This window comes from Cydia splendana, chromosome 23, assembly GCF_910591565.1.
Source record: "Cydia splendana chromosome 23, ilCydSple1.2, whole genome shotgun sequence".
NCBI lineage: Eukaryota > Metazoa > Arthropoda > Insecta > Lepidoptera > Tortricidae > Cydia > Cydia splendana.
In genome coordinates, this window is record NC_085982.1 from 6,822,113 (window position 1) to 6,844,514 (window position 22,402).

General features: G+C 36.7%; 1 protein-coding gene across 1 annotated transcript in view; it reads left to right on the plus strand.

The window, feature by feature from the left end:
• The window catches only part of LOC134801825 (homeobox protein OTX1 B), a 64,062-nt gene that overhangs the window by 34,634 nt on the left and 7,026 nt on the right, over positions 1-22,402 (plus strand). Inside the window, exon 3 of the mRNA XM_063774455.1 lies at positions 21,512-21,666. Coding sequence (XP_063630525.1) covers positions 21,512-21,666 — 155 coding nt within the window. The remainder of the gene's footprint in view (positions 1-21,511; positions 21,667-22,402) is intronic.

Below are 22,402 nucleotides of genomic sequence, written 5' to 3' on the forward strand. Positions count from 1 at the left end.
CTATGTAGTGTAGTATTTTTACGTAAATATACGATAAATAAGACGGTGATAGAGAAAAAAAAATGTATTGTTAAATAATTACGCTTGTTATAAATTATTCGGGTAATAATAGTTATTAGTGAGGGTCAAATATCATAGATTTTTACTCTACTAACGAAAAAAGGAAAGGCAAAGTTTTATTCTAAAGGTACCTGATATTATCTAAACCAGCGGCTAAAATATTTGGCTGAATCTGTAAAAAAAAAACTAAAGCTTTCGTAATTTCTTTTTAATCCCGCATTTGAAGGTCGAACGTAGATTAAGTAGTACTTTTTTATTCTATAAAGAACATTTTAATGTTATGTTTTTAAAGAAAGTCAGCCATATTTGATTAAACAGTTTTGGTCAAATGTATTAAGGTACTATAGAGTTTTTATATATTTCCTAGCTAGTTGTTTGTTTACCTAGTTTGGTCAAAGTAGCTTGTCAGTGGAGCATAGACAAAAGGGATAGATACTATCTTTTTTATGCTAGTAGGTATATAACCCCCAAAAAGCGGGACGAGTATAGTTTTTGGTCTACTGTTACTGATAAAATTGGTTTGCCAGACTACAACTACTACATCTACAGTTTATGTACAAGCCCTCTATTCTCTATGCACAAATAATCGACCGCCGCAAACCGTGCCGTTCCGCGAAGGGCCTTAATCCTCCTTTAGGCTCCCCGTATTGAAACGCTTTTAAAAATTCAAATCATTCCCTTTCGTTGGTTTAACACTTTTAACAGGTGCAGTGACGACATTATTCGGTTATCATCCTTTTTATCCATGCTTTATTTGTTAGGTTTTCTAGGTACACAAATAATGGACCAGTGCAATTTGTTGCAAGGAAACCTAAACTCGGCGTACACACTTGTATACTTATTATATGCATTAAGGTCGGATATTCATTTCTGCTACTGATTATGATCAAAACCTATGATAGATAATGAAGTTATTCGTACTAATATTATATCCACAATAACAAAACCTTAATGATCTGCGACACAATCGAAAAAATATATACAATCACGTTTAAACTTACACTACTTTTTGCGGTGATAACTTTTTTCACACAAAGGTTTGGGACTATCTGCCATAGTAAAAGTATTAGAACTTAGAATAGGCTATCCAGTGACATATTGCTTGTCTTTATTGGTCATATAGGCCAATTTGCCCACCCTCCTTTGTTATGGAAATAGTTTGAGGCCCGGGGGCCATGCAGAGTTAGTTTGGTCCGACTTTAAGTTAGATTTTTGATAAGTATACAGTTCAAACAAAAAAAAAACATAAAAAGTGCGAAAAATGTTGATCCAAGTCGTATTTATAAGCAGTTTTTATGCTTGAATGAAAATGTTATGCACAGAAGAAAGAAACATCTATTCGTTTTAATTCGTCGAATATGATTATAATGCAATCGGAAATAAATAACTGAACTGCTTCCAGTAGGGCTAATATGGTCGGCTCTTTGTCATTTGTCACCATGCCTGTCGTAAGTGCGAAAGTGACGAATTGCATGACAACTGATAAAAATGCGACCATGATATAGGAACAGCTTTTGATCTGACTGACATTGACACATCCTCATCGTTTTTTCCAGTTTTGCAAATTTTGGCACTTCGCGATACGTTACCAAGAATTTATGGTACATGTTTTATTATCTATAGGTACTGTCAGAACCCATAAAAAGTGGGGCTTAATCCCAAAAAGGGTTGCTTTATGGAAAACTCAGTGATATTTTTAAATCGACGGGTGCGTTTTTTACGCTAAGAGTACAATAGTCATTCATTTTTTGAAATCTTTTTGTTTGAAATCTTGTCTTTTAGAGATACGAGTAGGCATTTGTGTCAAATGTTAGAAGCAATGTTGCCAAGGTAAATTTTATTACTCCCCATTAATAAGAAAACATTAAATTTTCCTCAAACCTCCAAATTTCAGAGTCCGCTGTAAATCACCGAACTAAATTAACGGCTCGCCATTTTTTCCATTTAAAACTGAATACACATTTTAATACGGGAATAAAATTAATCCGCGGACTTTTTTTTAATCCGTATACCCGTCCTTTTCGTCCCCATTATTTCCCATTGTCGTCTCTTTCGCGCTACGTTTGCAGCTGGGCGTTCTTTTTTCGAAATTTATTTTTTCCTCATTGTACATTGGCATCCCTTAGAATTTTATACGGCCAGTTGCTTTTTTAATCTCTTGGGCGGAATGAAATTAATTGATTATACTATAATATACATTTAAACGCGTCGGGGGTGCTTTTTAACTAATTTAAATCAATTTGATATGAAATGAAATGTATTATTTGTTTACTTTTACACAATACCGTAAATAAAAAGTAGCCGCTACTAGTTTTTATTGTGAATTTATGGTCGTTCCGGTCGGATATATTTTTTATAGGCTGCTATTTAACTGATCACCAGATTTAGTAAAATTTAATACCAAAAAAATCTATTTTACCACCCTAAAATAATGAATAATCACCAAAATTATAACACCATGTTAAATGTGAAATGATTACCAATTTTATTACACTTTACTATCCTTTTAAAGGAAATGACACCAAACTAATCATTATTAACCCAAAAATACTAAATGATTACCAAATTTCAAACCCCATTTTAATGTGAAATGATAACCAAATTTTTACATCTTGCTATCCTATTAAAGAAAATTACACCAAAATAATCATTGTAAACCCAAAAATAGTAAATGACCACCAAAATTAGAACTCCATTTTAATGTAAAATTATAACCAAATGTTTAAATCTTGATATCATATTAAAGCAAATGACTCCAAAATAGTCATTGTAAACCCAAAAATTGTAAATGACCACTAAAATTGTAACCACATTTTAATTAAAAATGTGCAAATATTTAATATAATTACCGTTATCCTATTAAATTAATTAATCCACTTCGTCACTTTTTCTAGTAGCATTTTATTTCTGTAACAGTCGCAGTTCTAACCTAACCTAACCCACTTTTCTAGTAGCATTTCGTTTCTATAAGGGTCGCAGTTCAAACCAAACCTAACCTAACCCACTTTTCTAGTAGCATTTCTTTTCTGCAAGGGTCGCAGTTCAAACCTAACCTAACCCACTTTTCTAGTAGCATTTCTTTTCTGCAAGGTTCGCAGTTCAAACCTAACCTAACCCACTATTCTAGTAGCATTTCGTTTCTGTATGGGTCGCAGTTCAAACCTAACCTAACCCACTTCTCTAGTAGCATTTTTTTTCTGTAAGGGTCGCAGTTCAAACCTAACCTAACCCACTTTTCTAGCAGCATTTCTTTTTTGTAAGGGTCGCAGTTCAAACCTAACCTAACCCACTTTTCTAGTAGCATTTTTTTTCTGCAAGGGTCGCAGTTCAAACCTAAGCTAACCCACTTTTCTAGTAGCATTTCTTTTCTGTAAGGGTCGCAGTTCAAACCTAACCTATCCCACTTTTCTAGTAGCATTTCTTTTCTGTAAGGGTCGCAGTTCAAACCTAACCTAACCCACTTTTCTAGTAGCATTTCTTTTCTGTAAGGGTCACAGTTCAAACCTAACCTAACCCATTTTTCTAGTAGCATTTGGTTTCTGTAAGGGTCGCAGTTCAAACCTAACCTAACCCACTTTTCTGATAGCATTTCGTTTCTGTATGGGTCGCAGTTCAAACCTAACCTAACCCACTTTTCTAGTAGCATTTCGTATCTGTATGGGTAGCAGTTGAAACTTAACGTAGCCCACTTTTTAGTAGCATTTCGGTTCTGTGAGGATCGCAGTTCTAACCTAACCTAACCCACTTTTATAGTAGCATTTCGTTTCTGTAAAGGTCGCAGTTCAAACCTAACCTAACCTACTTTTCTAGTACCATTTCGTTTCTGTAAGGGTCGCAGTGCTAACCTAACCCACTTAACTGATAGCAGTTTGACTTACTTTTCTAGTAGCATAACGAAATGCTACTAGAAAAGTAGATTAGGTAAGGTAGGTATGCGGTGCGGGGTACGGGGGGTTGAGCGGGAGGGGCTAGTAATTTTGGCATCAGTTTACTTTATTTGGTAATATGTATAAATTTTTTGGTAAACATAGTGGTTTATTTAGGTGAAAATATCGCATTAATTTGGTCTTCAAGATTTGGTGATCATTAATGATTTTTGGTGATCATTCAATATATTTGGTATTTGAATACAATTTGAAGTGCAGTCGTAATTAAAATGGTGGTACTTTTGTATTTTTAGGCCTTATTTTTTTGGTGTTTAGTAATTTTTTTTGGTAAGCATGATTTTTTCATTTAGGGTACACAAAGTATTTTTTGGTGGTCATTATATTTGTAGCCTTTTTTATAGGCAGTCATATTTTACAAACACGAGACAGTATTCTTTTTTGACGTGATAACGTCTTATAAATCGATGAACACCGGTAGCATGCACGAAAAAACCGGGCAAGTGCGAGTCGGACTCGCGCACGAAAGGTTCCGTACCTTAACGTTGTTTAACTTACGTTGCTTAACTTTGGTCAAAAATCACGTTTGTTGTATGGGAGCCCCATTTAAATCTTTATTTTATTCTGTTTTTAGTATTTGTTGTTATAGCGGCAACAGAAATACATCATCTGTGAACATTTCAACTGTCTAATCACGGTTCGTGAGATACAGCCTGGTAACAGACAGACGGACGGACGGACGGACGGACGGACGGACGGACGGACGGACGGACGGACGAACGGACGGACGGACAGCGAAGTCTTAGTAATAGGGTCCCGTTTTACCTTTTGGGTACGGAACCCTAAAAAGTGTCACGTTGTGGACAGATCTCCATGGTAACGTTACGTAATGAAATGATAATGTTTTCTTATGACAGTTATGACGTTATCACGCAAAATTATCGTCCGTAAACCTACTTTACAGACCATTTTTTCCGTAGATTTAAGAATTTTTAAAATCGGTTCAGAAACTTTATTAAGACGATGCATAGAAGTCCGATTGTACCTTGAAAGATGAAGCCTACACTGATTGTCTGCAGGCACCTACAGGTAATGCGCGTTGAATGAAGGGAGTTATAAGGTCCGATATTAACTAAATAAATGGGCCTTGCGTCACTTGAGCTACTAAAAAAATAGGCGTTACTTGCTCTTCAAAACTCTCTCTATCTCTCATCCAAGTTTTACCCGGATCGCATTCACTCTGTGTCTTAAACAAAACGTCGAGCTAAATTGAAATATTTTTCTAAACAAGGTACTTACCTACCACATCATAGTGTGTCGATAAGATTGATGTAGTTAGATTTTAAATGGCAGTAGACAGAAATACCGTTAATTGTCAAAATTCCTCGATATCTGGCAAAACCTCCATAATCGGCTTAGGTAGTAGGGCTTCTCTGTCTTCGCTTCGGTGTTGTAGCATACTGCCCTAGTTTCGGCCCCGGTGTCATTCGCCCGATAAGGGCCTTTTTAACACGTGCCTATAATGTATAATGGACCAACGATGCAGGCCTGAAAGTATACCTACACGATAATGTGTGTAAATATGTATATGTATATACATTATACAACTTCTTACTTGGGGGACTTAATGCTGAATGGCATACTCTACCAGTCAACTATTGGGAGACATACCTACTGTACATATTGGTGCCAATGACACGACTATAGATGGAATACCTACCCTAACATAACAAGCGAAAAACATGCTTGACATTAAGACTAGGCGTATGTTGAGACGCAGGCGACGTAGTTCACGCAGCGCAGCACAGAGCGGATTTTGTAAAGAATGGAACGTCCTTGCGATGCAGCGTGCGTAGCTAAAGGACGTTCTATACTTTACATAATCTGCTCTGCGCTGCGATGCGTGAACTGCGTCGCTTGCGTTTCAGACGCTCAGCCTAAGTGCGCCATTTGTATTTTTTTTTGTGAAATAAAGCGTAAATAAATAAATAAGTGTTGAAAAAACATCCCACTTTTCGTTAGGTGGCTCACCTCTGCACGTGAAAGTGTGAACGGTCCTGCGACACAAACGGTAACTCACACCGGCCGCCGGATTACACTTGGCGGGATTCCGATCGATACGGACGGAGCTACCGGGTTTCGTCACTGCAAGATATCGCTATGTCTTTTAAAGTATGTTTTGTAACGGAAATATACTACTAAATATTTGACACTATCTCTATATTTGTGTATAGGTGTATAATATGTATATTTGGGTATCAGTGGCGGCGCGTGGAATTTTTCGCTAGACAACTCGGAGCAAAAAAGAAAACACCTACCTTAACATTGTTCTATATTTAATAAAGTGGTGTTTCCTTCCATTTGGTAAAATTATATTTTACTATGAAGTTTACACTCGAAAATTTCACGTACTTAAATAATATTTAATGTTCACTGATTTTACGGTTATGGGTGTTTGTCGAATACAACGAGATATTTCAGAAGCCTACAAATCGTTTTAAACTCTAGTAGTGAACTATTTACATACTACATCTGGAACAACTACTGACATGGCATACATTTATTAAACTGCGCTACCTAAAGGTTGCCTGGAAGAGATTGCTTTTTAGCGATAAGACCGCCTGTTGTTTACCTCTTCTTGAGTTGCTGTTATTCATTATATTGTTTTCTGTATTGTGGCGTGCAATAAAAAGTATTTTGTATTGTTTTGTACTACGAAAATTGTTTAGACATGGGTCAGCAAGCCAAATTCAAGAAAAAGGAACGAGAAAATAATTACTTTAGCTTCATTTTCCTAAACTTATCTGTTTATCTACAGAACTTGGCATCAGATTTAGAACCCAAATATTTTTGTCGGTGAAGACAAAAGCAAAGCTCTATTAATATAGAACATGGCTCTTACATTCTAATTTAGGTTTTTGATGGGATATTCATTACTCCTTACAAATAGCATTCTGAGAACATTGTGTAATTTCTTTATTACAAATTAAATCGCTATTTTATGATCTTGCTCTTTGAACCTATAGTTTGTTTACCAAATAAGATTATCGACCATGGGATGACCATGTAGACTTCCAGCGATTTCTGACCCTTCCCTTCAAATAGTTCCTATAAGTCTTAAGGTCAAACTACATTAAGTCAAGTCCATAAGCCAAGAAAACACAAGTCGAACAATATTCGATCTTAAAGTTATTGACATAAAGTTACAAAACTTACATTATCTTCCGTACAGTAGTTCAAACGCTCGATTACCTTGACTTGTTAAAGAAGACACCGTACAAAGTTACCTTTGGATTTTGGAACTGTGCCATCGAACTTTAGGTTTGACAAATGAATATTATAATAATTGAAAGTAAGTGTCATGCGTGAAATCGCGGCGCGGCCGGACCACATTTTATGCTGGGGAGTTGGGGACAGTTTGGAGTTGATACTACCGCTAAAACTATTTGTTGTTGCTCTGTGACTGTGGCGCCGCCGTGGCGGGTATGGAATATTAGCTAGTTGACAATTGATAGCATGATAGCTGTCAAATAAGTTCTGCTGTTCAAGCTGTGAAAGTTCATATTTTTCCCACGCCGTGTATTTAGTTGAATGTCACTTGTATTTACATTCCGCACACTTCCAATTCGAAGGAAGCCAGTGCTGTCAAAGTGGTGTAATTTGACAGACATTCAGATGTACTCTTTGAGTAACTACCGTTGAAACTCAAACGTATAGCCAATAGCTGGGTTTAGTATGTTTACCACTAGCTTTCCGATTTAAAGCAACATCATATTCATAACTCATCTCATAAGACTACCTTGCAACAGATTTACGAAAATATACAGATTTGTCTGTCATTATAACTGCATTACATCGTCGGGACTGTATTATTTTTTTAGCAAGTTCCTATTCCATCTAACTCGCCAATCCGTATTATTATCAGGTAGTCAGTGCACTCGTTTACTAATCTCAATATTTAATACGATGCGTTTTTCAAGTCATAAAAATTGTCACACCAAGACAACCCAGTGGCATCGCAACCTCTCCGAACCGTATAAAAATATTAAATTTATCATTTACGAATACCGCTACCGGCGGCACCTTTGACGGCCATCTTGCGCCGCCATGTTTGTTTTGTTTTTTTTTTAACTTTAATGCAACGTCCCTGTCACCGTCAGCCGTTATCTTCAAACGTCAGTTTTATGAGATATTTGTTGGAAAAAGTTTTCGCTACCGGCTTGATAAACAATTTTAATGTGGTCAGTTAAAAAGCCGCGTTTTTAGTAGCTTAAAAGGATTCTTTTGGTCGAATAAAAAAAATGGTATTCAAAGATATTGAAATTTCGTGAGTCAGTCCAAAGATAGGTACGTTCTTTTGTTTTCTATTCCCTGTTATTAGCGCCACTTACACCAACCCACTAATCCGGGGCTAACCGGTTAAAACATTAACCTAGTGTCAAATTGTATTGTGGTAACCTTGGTAACTAGTGAATGGTGCAAGTGGCCCTTAGCAAAATAAAGAAAAGTTATAGAGAATCCACAATTTTTTTTCAAATATACTAAAATTTATGAAATTTTTAATTAAAATATTCATCACACACCCTTTCACCGATGGAAAGCACGATACAGTCATACATACACTGTCATAGTCCTGTAAAAAAATCTAGTGTTTGAGATTAAATGATGGCCTACCTAATTGTTTACCTAATACTACCATAATTTAATCAAAATACATAACCCCCTTTTTCCCCACCGCATCAACCCACAGTTAAAGCCGTAAAGACAGACAGACAGACACATCGAGAACATGACCGATTAGCATCCGCCGCGGACACACGATTATGGATTAATGCCTCCTGTACCAATTAACTTATCTTACCATATCTTTATCTTTCAGGTTCGTATATTAATTACAATTGTTGTTGCAAATAATGTTAAGGCTTGTCATGTTGGTGAAATGAATCGATTCATTTGTGGGTCGGCACTTTTATAATTCCTTATGCAAAAACAAAAGTGATATTCATTTATCATTGAAAATCCGGACAAGTGCGAGTCGGACTCGCCCACCGAGGGTTCCGTACTTTTTAGTATTTGTTGTTATAAAGGCAACAGAAATACATCATCTGTGAAAATTTCAACTGTCTAGCTATCACGGTTCATGAAATACAGACAGACGGCCAGTGTGGTCTTAGTATTAGGGTCCCGTTTTTACCCTTTGGGTAGGGAACCCTAAAAAGAGTTCATCCAAGCTAACTTTGCACCGTCTAGAACAAAACAAATTGAGGGACTGTCATTATAAACGACGTATTTTCAAATTTTCCACACTTTGCCATGCACACTTAGTTTGGTCGAACTCTATAGGGGCCACTTGCACCATTCACTAACCCGGGGTTAACCGGTTAAACCTGGAGTTGACCATGGTTACCAGTACAATTTGACACTGGGTTAACGGTTTAACCGGTTAACCCCAGGTTAGTGAGATGGTGCAAGTGGCGCTAGGAGTCAGTCCAATCCAAGCTAACTCTGCGGCAACTTGACAAGGAAGAATGGGGAAGTGACACCATAACCGTAATTTTTTTATGAAATTATGACGTTTGTAAGTGCACTACCACACTTACGGCCACTTGCACCATTCACTAACCCGGGGTTAACCGATTAAAACTGGAGTTACCATGGTTACCAGTATAATTTGACACTGGCTTCACGGTTTAACCGGTTAACCCCGGGTTAGTGGGATGGTGCAAGTGGGCCATAGTCGCCGCAGAGTTAGCGTAGTTTATTTTTACTTAATGAATAATTGAATGAATTAGACATCAACGGGCTACCTACTATAGACGCTTGAATCCCAATAACAATTCTACTTATCTAATTATTCTAATTCTGTGTGTTTTTACAAAGCTAGCAAAAAACATCTGACATTTGCACCGTTTGCATACCTTGTCATGCTCAATAAACGACGCAAGATATATGTTAGGCGTGGCGAAAAACACCTCACAATTAGAAAACACTATTTTCTCTAACAAGGTAAACATAAACAGTAAACGTTTGTGTTTCCATCACCCATTCTAAACACTTAAACAGTAAGATACCGTGGGAACCCTCCCGCTGCCGCAGGTTGCCCCTTTTACCCCTGTCGCCATTTGCCCCCGAAGTGACAATGTTTTGACAGCGCAATTTTCACGATTCGTTTTTCGTGTAACGCTCCGAGTTTGTTTTCAATTGATTACCGATTGTGCATTTTGATTAGAGTACAAACAAAAGAAAGGGAGGGTGGAAAATGAGCATTATAGCGGTGTTTGATTTCGAATGTAACGTTTCGTCCTGTTAAAGTACTATATAAATATTTTTTAAGAAAATTTTCTTCTTACTTATAGTTAATACAGTAAGGTAGTTTTTATAGTTAATATGTAAAATCTCAATTTTTTATGATAATTTAATTTATTTTGACAAAAAAAGTAGGTATACATAGTTTAAAACATACCCTTTCGGTTGGTATAGGTACTCCCGTGGTAATCTTCATTTTAATTTATTTGTGACTAATTGTGGTGCAAACTGCTTCAAGTGGGCTCTTCCGGGTTAGGAAATGTCATTTTTGGCAAGTAACAAAAACGAAACCTACTTACTGCTAAGTTACGATCTAGTAAGTTTTTTTTTCAATACATCATTTAATCAAAGTCAATTTATTTACTGACTTTATTGATTGTTGCACTGATTGACATCCGCACGCAACATGCGCCAGCGCATATCAAATTACAAATCAATCATCTGTCTAGAAGTGAGTGAGAGCGAACTTGCAAGATTTCACTTTATCGCGACAAAATGGAAATTCACACACTCCTCAAAAGTATTTTTTGTCATAGTTCTAATGAGGTAGGTATGACCAACAAAATTAAATTGTGACTAACCTTTAAAATAACAGTACAGTCACCTGCAATAATATGTTACTCTTCGAAGGCCGCAAAAATATGTGACACGCTCTTATGGCTCCACAAATAAGATCGTGTCAGATATTTTTACTGCCTCCGTTGTGTAATATATTATTGCAGGTGACTGTACAACACCATATCTCGTAAAGCGTTCACCAAATTGTAAACAATCTCTTATTTACTTTACATATCGATAGGTTCAATTAATATTAAAAACTGTGCTAGGTCTAGGTACCATCACCCTCCGCAATTGTTACGCCATTTAGGATCCTAGCTAAATTGGTTGTTCCATACTTACTCTATTGAATGTCCAATTTAGCTAGAACCCTAAATGGCGTAACAATCACGGAGCGTGACTGTACTTACTTTGTTTCATTAATAATGTTTATTATATTATTTATAAATAACATGTATAATATTATAAAGCTATATGTAGAGTTTAGGGACAATATCACGGGCGTTTCGAATACCTTATTTCTTTGGACATATTTTTAACGAATTTTGTTGATAACTAGGTATTTCTGGTTGTTTGGTATGAGTCGGGGGACCTCTACAAACAACTAAAGACATCATCAAGAGGGGACAAGAACTATATTATTGACCCTTTATTCTTATACCTGAATTAAATAACAATAAACAAACTCTATACCGTAACAGGCTTAAATATCTGGGAGACCGAGCTTTGCTCGGAAAACATATAAAAACTCTAAAATGCGTGTTTTCCCAGATAAGACCTGGCTAGATCAATTTATCGCCCCCGAAAACCCCCATATACCAAATTTCATTGAAATCGTTAGAACCGTTTCTGAGATCCCCGATATATATATGTAAATAAACAAGAATTGCTCGTTTAAAGGTATTAGACGAGATCCCCGAAATATATATATAAATAAATATACATATAAATAAATGAACAAGAATTGCTCGTTTAAAGGTATTAGATAAAACATTTTTTTTCATTTAGTTCCATATATGTTGCAAATTGCAACTCCAAATAAATGCACACCTCTCAACCGTCGAGTCAGTGCCCTGTTTATTTTGAGCACCATTGTTTGTCCCATTAGCCCCCGAGTGCAATGTTTGTGGAACGGCCGCGGCACGCGCAGGGTTAATGCTAAAAAAGCTGGCAACACTCGAGTGAAAAGTAAAAATGTTAGTTGACTTTGTAAAAAGCTTGCAACACTGAAGTGTAAAAAGTAAATGCGGTCGACTCTGTAAAAAGCTTGCAACACTGTAGTGTAGTGTATTCAGTGTACTGTAATAAACAGCCCAGCATTTGTCTAGTTTTACTAGCCTTATCTTATACAGGAGTACCTACGATGGTCATGGACTGATTAGTTTGTTTTATCAAGCATATAATAAAGCTTGTTTTACACTATACTCTTTCTGGCTATCGTACCTGAAGATTCTGCTGCTCATCATTTATGGCTGTATTAATACTTACAGACTATATATTCATTAATAATTAAAAAAAAAGTGTTTAAAGAGTTTCTAACTCAGCAACGCTTATGTCACACCTTTGGGATTTGCAAGCGTCCATACACCACGATACTGCTTGTTTGTTTGCCATCGATGTGGTACAGTCGCCATCAGTTATATGGAAGCGGCCAAGGTGCTCACAAATATCTGAACACATCTCTGTTTTTAATTTTTAACAATCAGAAACGTCTGCGAACGATGCTATTAAGCTTAGAATAAATTTAAAAGTGGTAAAATTACTGTCTTGGGTGAGACTTGAACTCACGACCTCTGGATAGATACTCCAGTGCTCTGCCATCTGAACATCTCTATTGTCAAGGCGGTAGAGTGCGTGTTCAGATATTTTTGAGCACCTCGGCCGCTTCCATATGTCTGATGGCAGCTGTACTAAAAAGCAAATATTTTTTGCACTACCGCTGAAACTTAATTTTATGTTTTCGCAAATCTGCTTAGCGCCACTTGCACCATCCCACTAACCTGGGATTTCAACGCAGTCAGAAACCAAACCGAAATAGAAAGCACGGGGAATGCCTGTACATTTTCCATGCCTATTTTCCCATTTCCACCGCTTCAGGCCAGTGATTGTAAAGTCAACACGCTATGTTTGTGGAGCGTGAGGGTAGGTGTTAGATGGTGTTAGTGTGGCTGGTAGGGATGGTAGTCAGATTTTATAGGGGTATTAGAAGTATTATTGAGAATTAATACGTTCCGTACTATTACGAAAAAAACGGCAAAACAATCACGTTTGTTGTATGAGAGCCCCGTTTAAATATTTATTTTATTTTGTATTTATTGTTATAGCGGCAACAGAAATACATCATTTGTGAAAATTTCAACTGTCTAGCTATCACGGTTCATGAGTTACAGCCTGGTGACAGACACGACGGACGAACGGACGAACAGACGGATAGACTGACAACGGAGTCTTAGTAGCTTTGTTAGCCCTTTGGGTACGGAACCCTAAAAACTATTGAATCACGTTTCACCTAAATAAATGATTATATGATCTGTGATAATGGTGATTTACCTACACGTATGCCTGCCTTATCTAGGTAAATAGGTAATCATATAAAAATTCACGATCGTTAATATCAATTTAGACATCAGGTACACTAATTTCATATATGAATATTGATAGTTTCGCTTCCGAAAGTCATATACAATTAACGACAGTTTTACTCACTTATTTTTGGTAACCAGCCGCGACATGTTTTGGAGAGCTAGGTCTCCGATTTAAGCACTAAGAGGGGGTGACGTCGTTTCACCATAATAAAATCATCATCATGCCCTGCACTAGTTATTATTATCATCCATAATTGGCCGAAGTGCACTACCTGATAAAGTCGCGCCACGCGCCGGCACGTGCGGCGTGGGGCGTGAATATAAACATAGATACTTTCACATTGCACTTGAAATTGTTGGCCGGTTGTTAAGTGTATTTCAACCCTTAGCTATACTACTACTCCGTGAGGTGCATGTGTGCAAAGGTGACGTTCGGATGTCATCTGCAGCTGCATTACGTACTGTTGCCCTGTTGTCAAATGCCTAGATAAAATGAGTGACGTTCGCCGCTGCATTACTGCCGCGATTATGACGTTCCCTCCGTCACTCTTTTTGTCGCGGCAATAACGACGCTGCAGCAAGTCACGCAGCTGAAGTTGATATCCGAACGTCACCTTAAAACTTTTTGCCTCAATATCGCCTCCCCCTCAGAATCTCCTCTTCCTAGTCCTTGCAGCGGGAAATACTGGCTGGAGCTACCCCTTGAACTGAACTGAAACATAAAACGCATAACGTTCCGTGTCAAAAATCCTCCCCAACCTATGGCTCTCACCGAAACCGAGCAAACACTTCCATTAACATGTAACCCAGAATAATCTAATGCTTCCACACATTACCCCCGCTACAACAAATAAGCAATAATTTATTAGATAAATTTCAATTCACCAATTCAGTTAGCGCCCTAACACTGGCAACATTATGATGGTAATAAAACCTAGTATCCCAACCTAAACACTCAACGAAAACTCAACTTTCTTCACCCGAAAACACGGTTGAATTTCGCAGGAGTTTTGGTTATTTTCGTTTGCTAATCTGTCACAACTTGTCGCGTCCCCCAGGGCTGTGTTGCCAACGCAATTTATGTGTTAACATGATTTATAGGCTGGCAACCCTCGGTGGGTGTTGCTTGGATAAATGGCTATGTATTTTGGGAGTAAGTTTGCGCTGGCGTGGGCACTAGAAAACACCTGGGGCGGTTCTCATAGGCTGAAATCTGTTGTTTATATTGGAACTAGGTATACCTAGGCACTGTTTCTTTGAAGCCAGTAAGTACCGGAAGGTAAGTATGTACCATGTACCTATTAAACACCCGAGATTACATTTTTCTTTCTGATTCCGTTATACTTACTGAAAATCTGAGTGACTTAAAAATACGACAAAAGTCTGACCACGTTAAGTTTTCATGCCAAGGCTACGTCAAATATGGAGCTTATAGGGACATGTAAGTATGCATTCTTACTAGTACTGCCAAGTTTATGCAAAATTAGCATGGTCAGGGTCTAGGTCAATAATGTAAGACGTAGAATGTACTTAAATCACTAAAATTATTAAAATTTTAGATCATGAAGTTAATGATAAATCATGCCCAAAAGTATTTGTTTATGTTATATTAACAATCAATTATTTAAAATGTACAGAGATTAAGAGCAGATGCATTCAACAGCCCAATTATTCGGACCAAAGTGAATTCTAATCTGATGCAAAATCTTAATCAGCTAATTTAAAATATCCTGGCAACTCCCTGATCTAAAACAACAATCCGGGATTAAAAACAAACGACCATCACCCTTTCACAACTGTCAAACTCACAGTTGACGTCCCTCTATAAAAAGTTGCCCATGACATTAGAGTTCAAAATGGCGGGTGTCAGCGATTGCAGCTGTGCGGGTCACAAACTTTTGAAACGTCTATCAACACCCTTATTCAGCTAATTTTAGAGTTTAAAATCACCAAAACAGGTGCATTTATGTTTGTCTTTTAAATGCGTCTATCAACGTTCTTATTAATGTAGAATTAAGGTTTGAAATTGTTCGAATCTCCCGTCTTATTGTAAGGGCGTTTGAGAATATTTTACACATCATTAGCAGATAGGGAGGGTCGGTCAAACACCGTGAAAAACGGGAGATAATGTGTTTGCCGATGCTAATAGGTGGTGATGGCGCGTGCTGTGGATTTTTGGAGTTAATGGTCATGACTTTGGAAGTTTTTTTAATGGGTATATGTACTAGGTTTGTGGGTAGAATAGAATACCTATAGACATGTATATTTTTGCTATAAATTAGTATAAAATAAGCTGTTTGGTATATTCTAATCTAATTTGCAAAGTGCGTGCATTGCAAGTGCAACGGAATGATATGTATGGCCAATGCATACATTTCTAGAGTCGGACCGAGCTTTCTGTGCATGGTATGTGCAATGCCAAAGTGTAACAATGTCTTAATGTCAAAATCTATGATAATATTCCTTCCCTTGTTTCTATTAAGTCCGGTGAAGAAACAACTTAGCTCAGACATAATCTAGATGCCCTAAAACTATATCATTTAGGCCAAATAAATTTAATAAAAGAAATAACTAATCCAAGTTTTGGGTGCCTTTATTAAAATAAACGGAGATGTTCATAAAATTAAGATTGAATGATAAATCTAAAAGATCGGCCTTATAAATATAGATATAGAAAACTGATAGTCTGCTTATAAAGAAATGTACTTAATCCAAAATCAAATGTCTATTCGTCGCTGGCAACGTCGCTGGTATTCGTTCGTAAAGTAACAAAACAAACTAATGAGTGACGTAATAGTGAAATGTATTCAAAATATCCAAACCAAAAACCACATTTTCCTGAAACAATATCCTCGCATGCCTCCGAGCTCGTCCCAAGCGCGCGCATCGAAAAATCGTTACAACACCGATACCGGATTAAAACCGAATAATACAACCGAACCGTCCATTCAAACGACGTCCAAACAAACATTTCATACGAAACTGTCACATTACCTAGCCATAGAGAAGTGAAAATAAATAGACTGACATCTGTCCCTCTCTAACTTCAAATCTGACGTGGGTCGGAAAAGGACGGATGTATTTCAATTGTCGTAGCTCACAATAGGGGCTAATCCTCGTGACATGACGTAGTTTTTTTTAAAGATTTTTATCTCTATGCCCGATTTCTGATAGCTACCGCTTGTTTACGGCGGGGTTGTCTATGGTGCTAATGGTATATTCGTGTCTCGTTACGAAAGCGATGGAGCCGATAATATGGTGGTTTCGCTTTGGGTCGAATTTCTCCACCGTGTTTGGTTATTGGGAGATTGGCTGATAGGCTAATTTTAAAATGGTTGTCATACGGCGAACAAAGGATTCAAATCGATATCTGATGATGACGCCTTACTGAGAGTTGCACTACATTCTAAAACAAATATAGGTATTATGGAGCTGATTGCCCCTTTGCCATTATCCAAACGTATTAAGTAACTTGATTCTAACAAAGGCCCCAGCAAAGAACCAACTTAAACTTTTGAACTAATTATTAAAACACAAAATCTTTACCTTAACAACCATAGATGTAGGAACAAAAATGTTATAACTTGTAATACTGTACTTCTAGTTCTAGACCAAACTGCCTTGTGGCACATCTAGTTCTACATCATAAATAGTTCAGAACAATCAGGACCCAGATGTCCCAAGAAGTACGGTCATGCTCCGTAATTGTTGAGCCATTTAGGGTCCTAGCTAAATTGGTTGATCAATACTTACCCTATGGAATTTCTAATTTAGCTAGAACCCTAAATGCGTCACGGAGCGCGACTCTACATCTAAAAATTGCAGGTAGTAATAGAAATATAAGTATTGTTGTATTGTATTGTAGTTCGGGCGATTTTCTGCAACTCGACGTCTTGCGACTATTTTGCGTGAGAAATATAAGTAATCTATCTATTTTCCAAAAACGAAACTATATATTATCAATCGTCGCTAGAATAGAACAGACTATTGCGGCATCACTAAAATGCTAGACGCCCTTTTTAAATGTTAAATCATAAATGCAAATTGTAATTAATCTATCAATTATCCAAACAAGGAACCGGTTTACGATAAACAAACCCACACGGCGTGTATGCAAATCTTAACAATTTCACGCTCCATACACTCGACGTGTAGGCAGAGTTTAAATGGTAAGCCTGTCAGTTTAAAAAGTTTGAAAAGATGTAGTTTCGTAGTTTGGATTAGGACTAGCGCCGTTTAATGCGATTTAGACGGCAAATTATAATATACGATTGCTAAACAAGTGAAGTTATTTGGTGTTATAGACCGCTTCATAAACAAACAAGTTTGTATCTTATAATCTTATGAAATCAGACGCGAACGTATATAGTAGGTTCGCACTCTTTTTATATAAAGCAAATATAAAATTAATAATAAGAACCGGGCATAGAACGCCCAGGTGAGAGATATTCAAAGAAAAAAAATAGACAAAATATTACAAAAGTACTTCGTAAACGCTTTCATAAAAGCGCATGTAAATCAAGGCTTATATTAAACCTATATTTTGATTCCGAACCGATTTTATATGCCTTTCCCATAATATATCTTCGAAAAATCATATTTCATAGTTTACCTTTACGCTCTAACTAAAGCTATAACTTATTTCGAATGAATCTTCTGCTCAACATCTGCTCTAAAAACTTCTACACCCAACAAACGATGTTGTTTTTTACGGCTTTGACGGTCAAGAGGCTAATTCTGATTTTAAAACAATCAGAATAGTCTCCTCCAATAATGTCAAGACAATATTATAAAGGTCCCCACAAAAACTACCAACGTAAGTCAAGTGTGCCATCAGCCCAAGTTCACACATTAAGCACATTAGATAACCGACGACGTGCGAAAGTGATCATAAAATGATCATAACTTATTTGATCTTTGCCTCTATTACGCAACCGAGATGAAATATTACGATGTTGCTCATAAAATAGCTGAGCTGGTCATTCACCTTTCCAGTTTGGGGAATTTTGTTAAACTTATCGAGTACCTATTTAGTGTTCATAATCGAAATGTCACTTTCGTTATTCAATTAATTTGTTATCATGTTATATTTTTCTTTTATTACTTTATTATATATTTCTGTGGCAATCGGCAATGGGCATTCAAAAGCGAAAATTGATTAGATTCAAAACACGATTATTATTATATTTGATTTCAACTATAATAATAATCGTGTTTTTAAAACAAAATTTTACATAGTATGTAGGAGATGTCTAACCTAACTCTGCAACGAATTTGAAGTGATAAAGTGTAGGATTGCCACTATAAACGTTGTGTTTTCATCCACTCCAGGCCCCTCCACTTTGTCACTGAAAAGTCTGTGCAAAATTGGCTTGGCTCGACTTCACTATAGTATTCCAATTCCAATATTACCTAACTAAAGTGTAGCAAAGCTAATGTAACCATTTCTTGTCCATGATATATGTATTATGTTCTAATAACATTGGCATTGGCAAATGACCATAACCTAACAAAAAATGCTTCACACTAGTAGTTTATAGGTAAGAAAACTAATCATAATTAATGACTTCCAATTGACTACATCACACTATAACCAGTTTTGGCTGAATATCATTAATTTCATGTTTACTAAAATATGTATATTTGTGCGTATTCGGATTCCCCATTTTATTGTTATAGATATGAAACGGACCGAATTCCTCTACTGTGTTACGAATTGCAAATTAGTTTTAGAATTTACAACTTATTTATGTGTTGAAAACTTGAAATGTTATTGTAGATAGAGTTAAAAACCCACTGCTTATGCTAATTGAAACTATTTTTAAACCAAATGAAAGTCTCGTCTGTATTCTATGGTAGGTACTTACCTGGCTAGGGCATGATGATAGTCTGTCAAGCCATTTCCGTCAGTAGAAAAAAGCAAAAATGAATGTGATGGGCGCGAAAGTTTATCGTCCCATATAAAATTTGAATTTCGCGCCTTTTTCTACTGACAAAGTTTTCTGACAGACTATATAGCTACTGCTCATTCCTACTCGATAAATAAGAAATTAGTCTAATTAATAAAAACATGTACGGACGCTAGAACTGACAAGATTGCAACGTTTACCCCCTTTCGATTTTTTAAATTTCCTCAGTGAATATTCACAAATATAAATAATAGTTTTATATATAAGGTGCTAACAAATTAGTCACGGATATTTTTACAGCTGATAGTACTCGGTTCTCGGAGTACATTTAAGTATGAAACATCATTGGTTTTGTTATGTTTTTTTGGAGAAAACTAGGAAACACATTTGCTACGTTAAAACACCCTGTTAATAAGATAATTAAATCAGACCTCTTTAGACATTCTAGAACCTCTTTAAACTTGACGTGACGTGACGTGACATGACAGACAGTGTTAAACATCTTGACAGGTACATAATAGGGGTGATTATTTTAAAAATTAATTATAATTTTTTTTTGTTCGGTAAATGAAAACAAAAAAATGATATACAAAGGTTCCTTAATTACAATTAAAAGTTAATTGTTTATATGTAATGTATTATCTCTTAAAATATCCGTGACTAATTTGTTAGCACCTTATATATAATGCTGGCCGTTTTGTTACACTTCATCTTTATGCCAAAAATTTTTTTCGTCTCCGTTGCTTAATTAAAATAAGTTACCTATTTTAAACTAAATTAAAACCGGTACCTTACCAATACTCATTTTCAGTCTATCTAGGTACCTACACTATTAATAGAAGTTTATTAATTTATGACAGACATTCCTTTGGTAGCACTTTCATTTTGTAAGTGACTAAGTACTCGCAACGCAACGCAATCTTCGCTCGTGCCATGTGTAAAGCCCTACCAACATGCTACAATACCACGCAAAACTCTAAAACCATAGACAAAAGGTCCACTATTGCTTGACGCATTTGTCTCGTTTGTGTACGTTCATAGTAAATCTCCAACCTACTCTTACAAAAATGTCTTTCAATTCAACTTAGGAATTTATCTGTCATCATTCACACAACAAAACAAACTCGAAAGCGGGTCATATGTTAATACCTGTAATCCTACACAATTAACAACTATACCATCATATTTCAAACTAAAATTACATCCAAACTTAGAAAAAATCGACATCTCCACAACTAGGAACTGTGTTTCAGACGTTTAAAAAGATTAATTTTGTCTATGCGCGTTGAATGAATGGTCAAAGACAGACTGCTTGTCTCGACTTTTGTGTACCATAGAGCATAGACTAATTCTTTTTCATTTTCAGTTAAGGAATGTTATTGTTTGTCAAGATTACACGTTTACAAGTACTCAATAGTTTTGGTAGCTTGTTTGTTTAGCCTGATAAATTGCCTTTACTATAAAAAGAGAAAGCCTGAGTGTATCGTATGCTCAATGGTTAGCTTAGCCTTAGTACAAAAGATACGACAAGAGTTCATAATTTTGCTGTAATCTTAGGACAAACAATTACAAACACTTCCCTTGATTTTAGCAAGCAACCTTGCTGTTACGAAAGATTTGCAACCAAGCTTCTGTACATTTGTAGAGTCCCATAAAGGATGATTCACGCTAGACCGGGCCGGGGCCGGGCCGGAGCTTCCGGCGCTTCGTTTTCTGTGGAAAAAGCACCACAATATCAATGATCAGCCGTTATACAAAATGACATGTCTGACGCCTCAGCTCGGGCGCGGCCCGGTCTAGCGTGAGTCATCCATAAGTCGTGGATCAGACCCACAGTCAACTTTGTAGCTTCATCATGGAAGATAGTCTATCTGTCTATCTGCCCAATTCATCTGTAGCTTAGCTTAGTTACCCGCCGAAATTCGTAAAAATGTTACACTAATATCATATCATACTTTTCAAACAAAAGTGGGTAGGATTACAGTGCCAGAGCTCAACGAGGGTGCGGGGTGTTAGGGTCGGCAACGCGCATGGAGGATAACACCTCTGGAGTTGCAGGCGCCCATAGGCTACGGCAATTGCTTACTATCAGGCGGGGCCGTATGCTTGTTTGCCACCGACGTAGTATACAAAAAAAACAAAGCACTTAATGTCCCATTTATCCATATTTGATTGACAAATATATAACCGAATATATTTCTCTTCTCAGGCGTGAATCCCCGAAAGCAGCGGCGCGAGCGAACGACGTTCACACGCGCGCAGCTCGACGTTTTGGAGGCGTTATTTGGCAAGACGAGGTACCCTGACATCTTCATGAGGGAGGAAGTGGCGCTCAAGATCAACCTGCCAGAGTCTAGAGTTCAGGTAAGTGTCTGAAAAGGTTTACTTACTTAAGGTTGTACGAGTAGAATAGGTATGAACCGTATGAGTCGAACGAAACAATGTAACACAATGTGTGTAATTGTAGAGGTAGATGTGAAACCCTTTTTCATGGAACTTTTTGATCAAACATAAATAGAAGAGCAAGCCCTTTTCCAACGTGCAACAAGCAGAATTTGTGAAATAAATAGTTATAATAAATAGAAGCATATAAATACCAAACAATAATGGCGTTGATGAGCGAGTGAATAGGACGCTTGAACAGATTTTTATATAGGTACCTAGATGATGTACCTATGTAACTTGGTAAATATACCGGGTGTGGCCTGACTTTTAAAAATAACTTGTGGTTTGATTTTTAATACATTTTAAAGGTTATTTTTAAGGTTAGGCTAAGACGCAATGTATTGCGAATTTTGTTATATTTAAGGCATGACAAGCAACGTCAATCACAATGATATGGCGTGGCGATGGCGTTCATTGAAGATAATATTTATTTTGTATGATAAATAGAGAGTCTAAATACTTCATAATTTTTAAAAGTTGTTGAATAAAAGTGTCACCGTTTGAGGAGTACAATCTATGTTGTAATTATTTGCTCGTGTTACAGGCCACACCCGGTATAGTAGCTAAATTTAAAAAAGGGTAAAGAGAAAATAGGCAATGGTTTATAAATTTATTCTTAAAGAACTTCTCAAATATTTGAAACTGTATATTAATT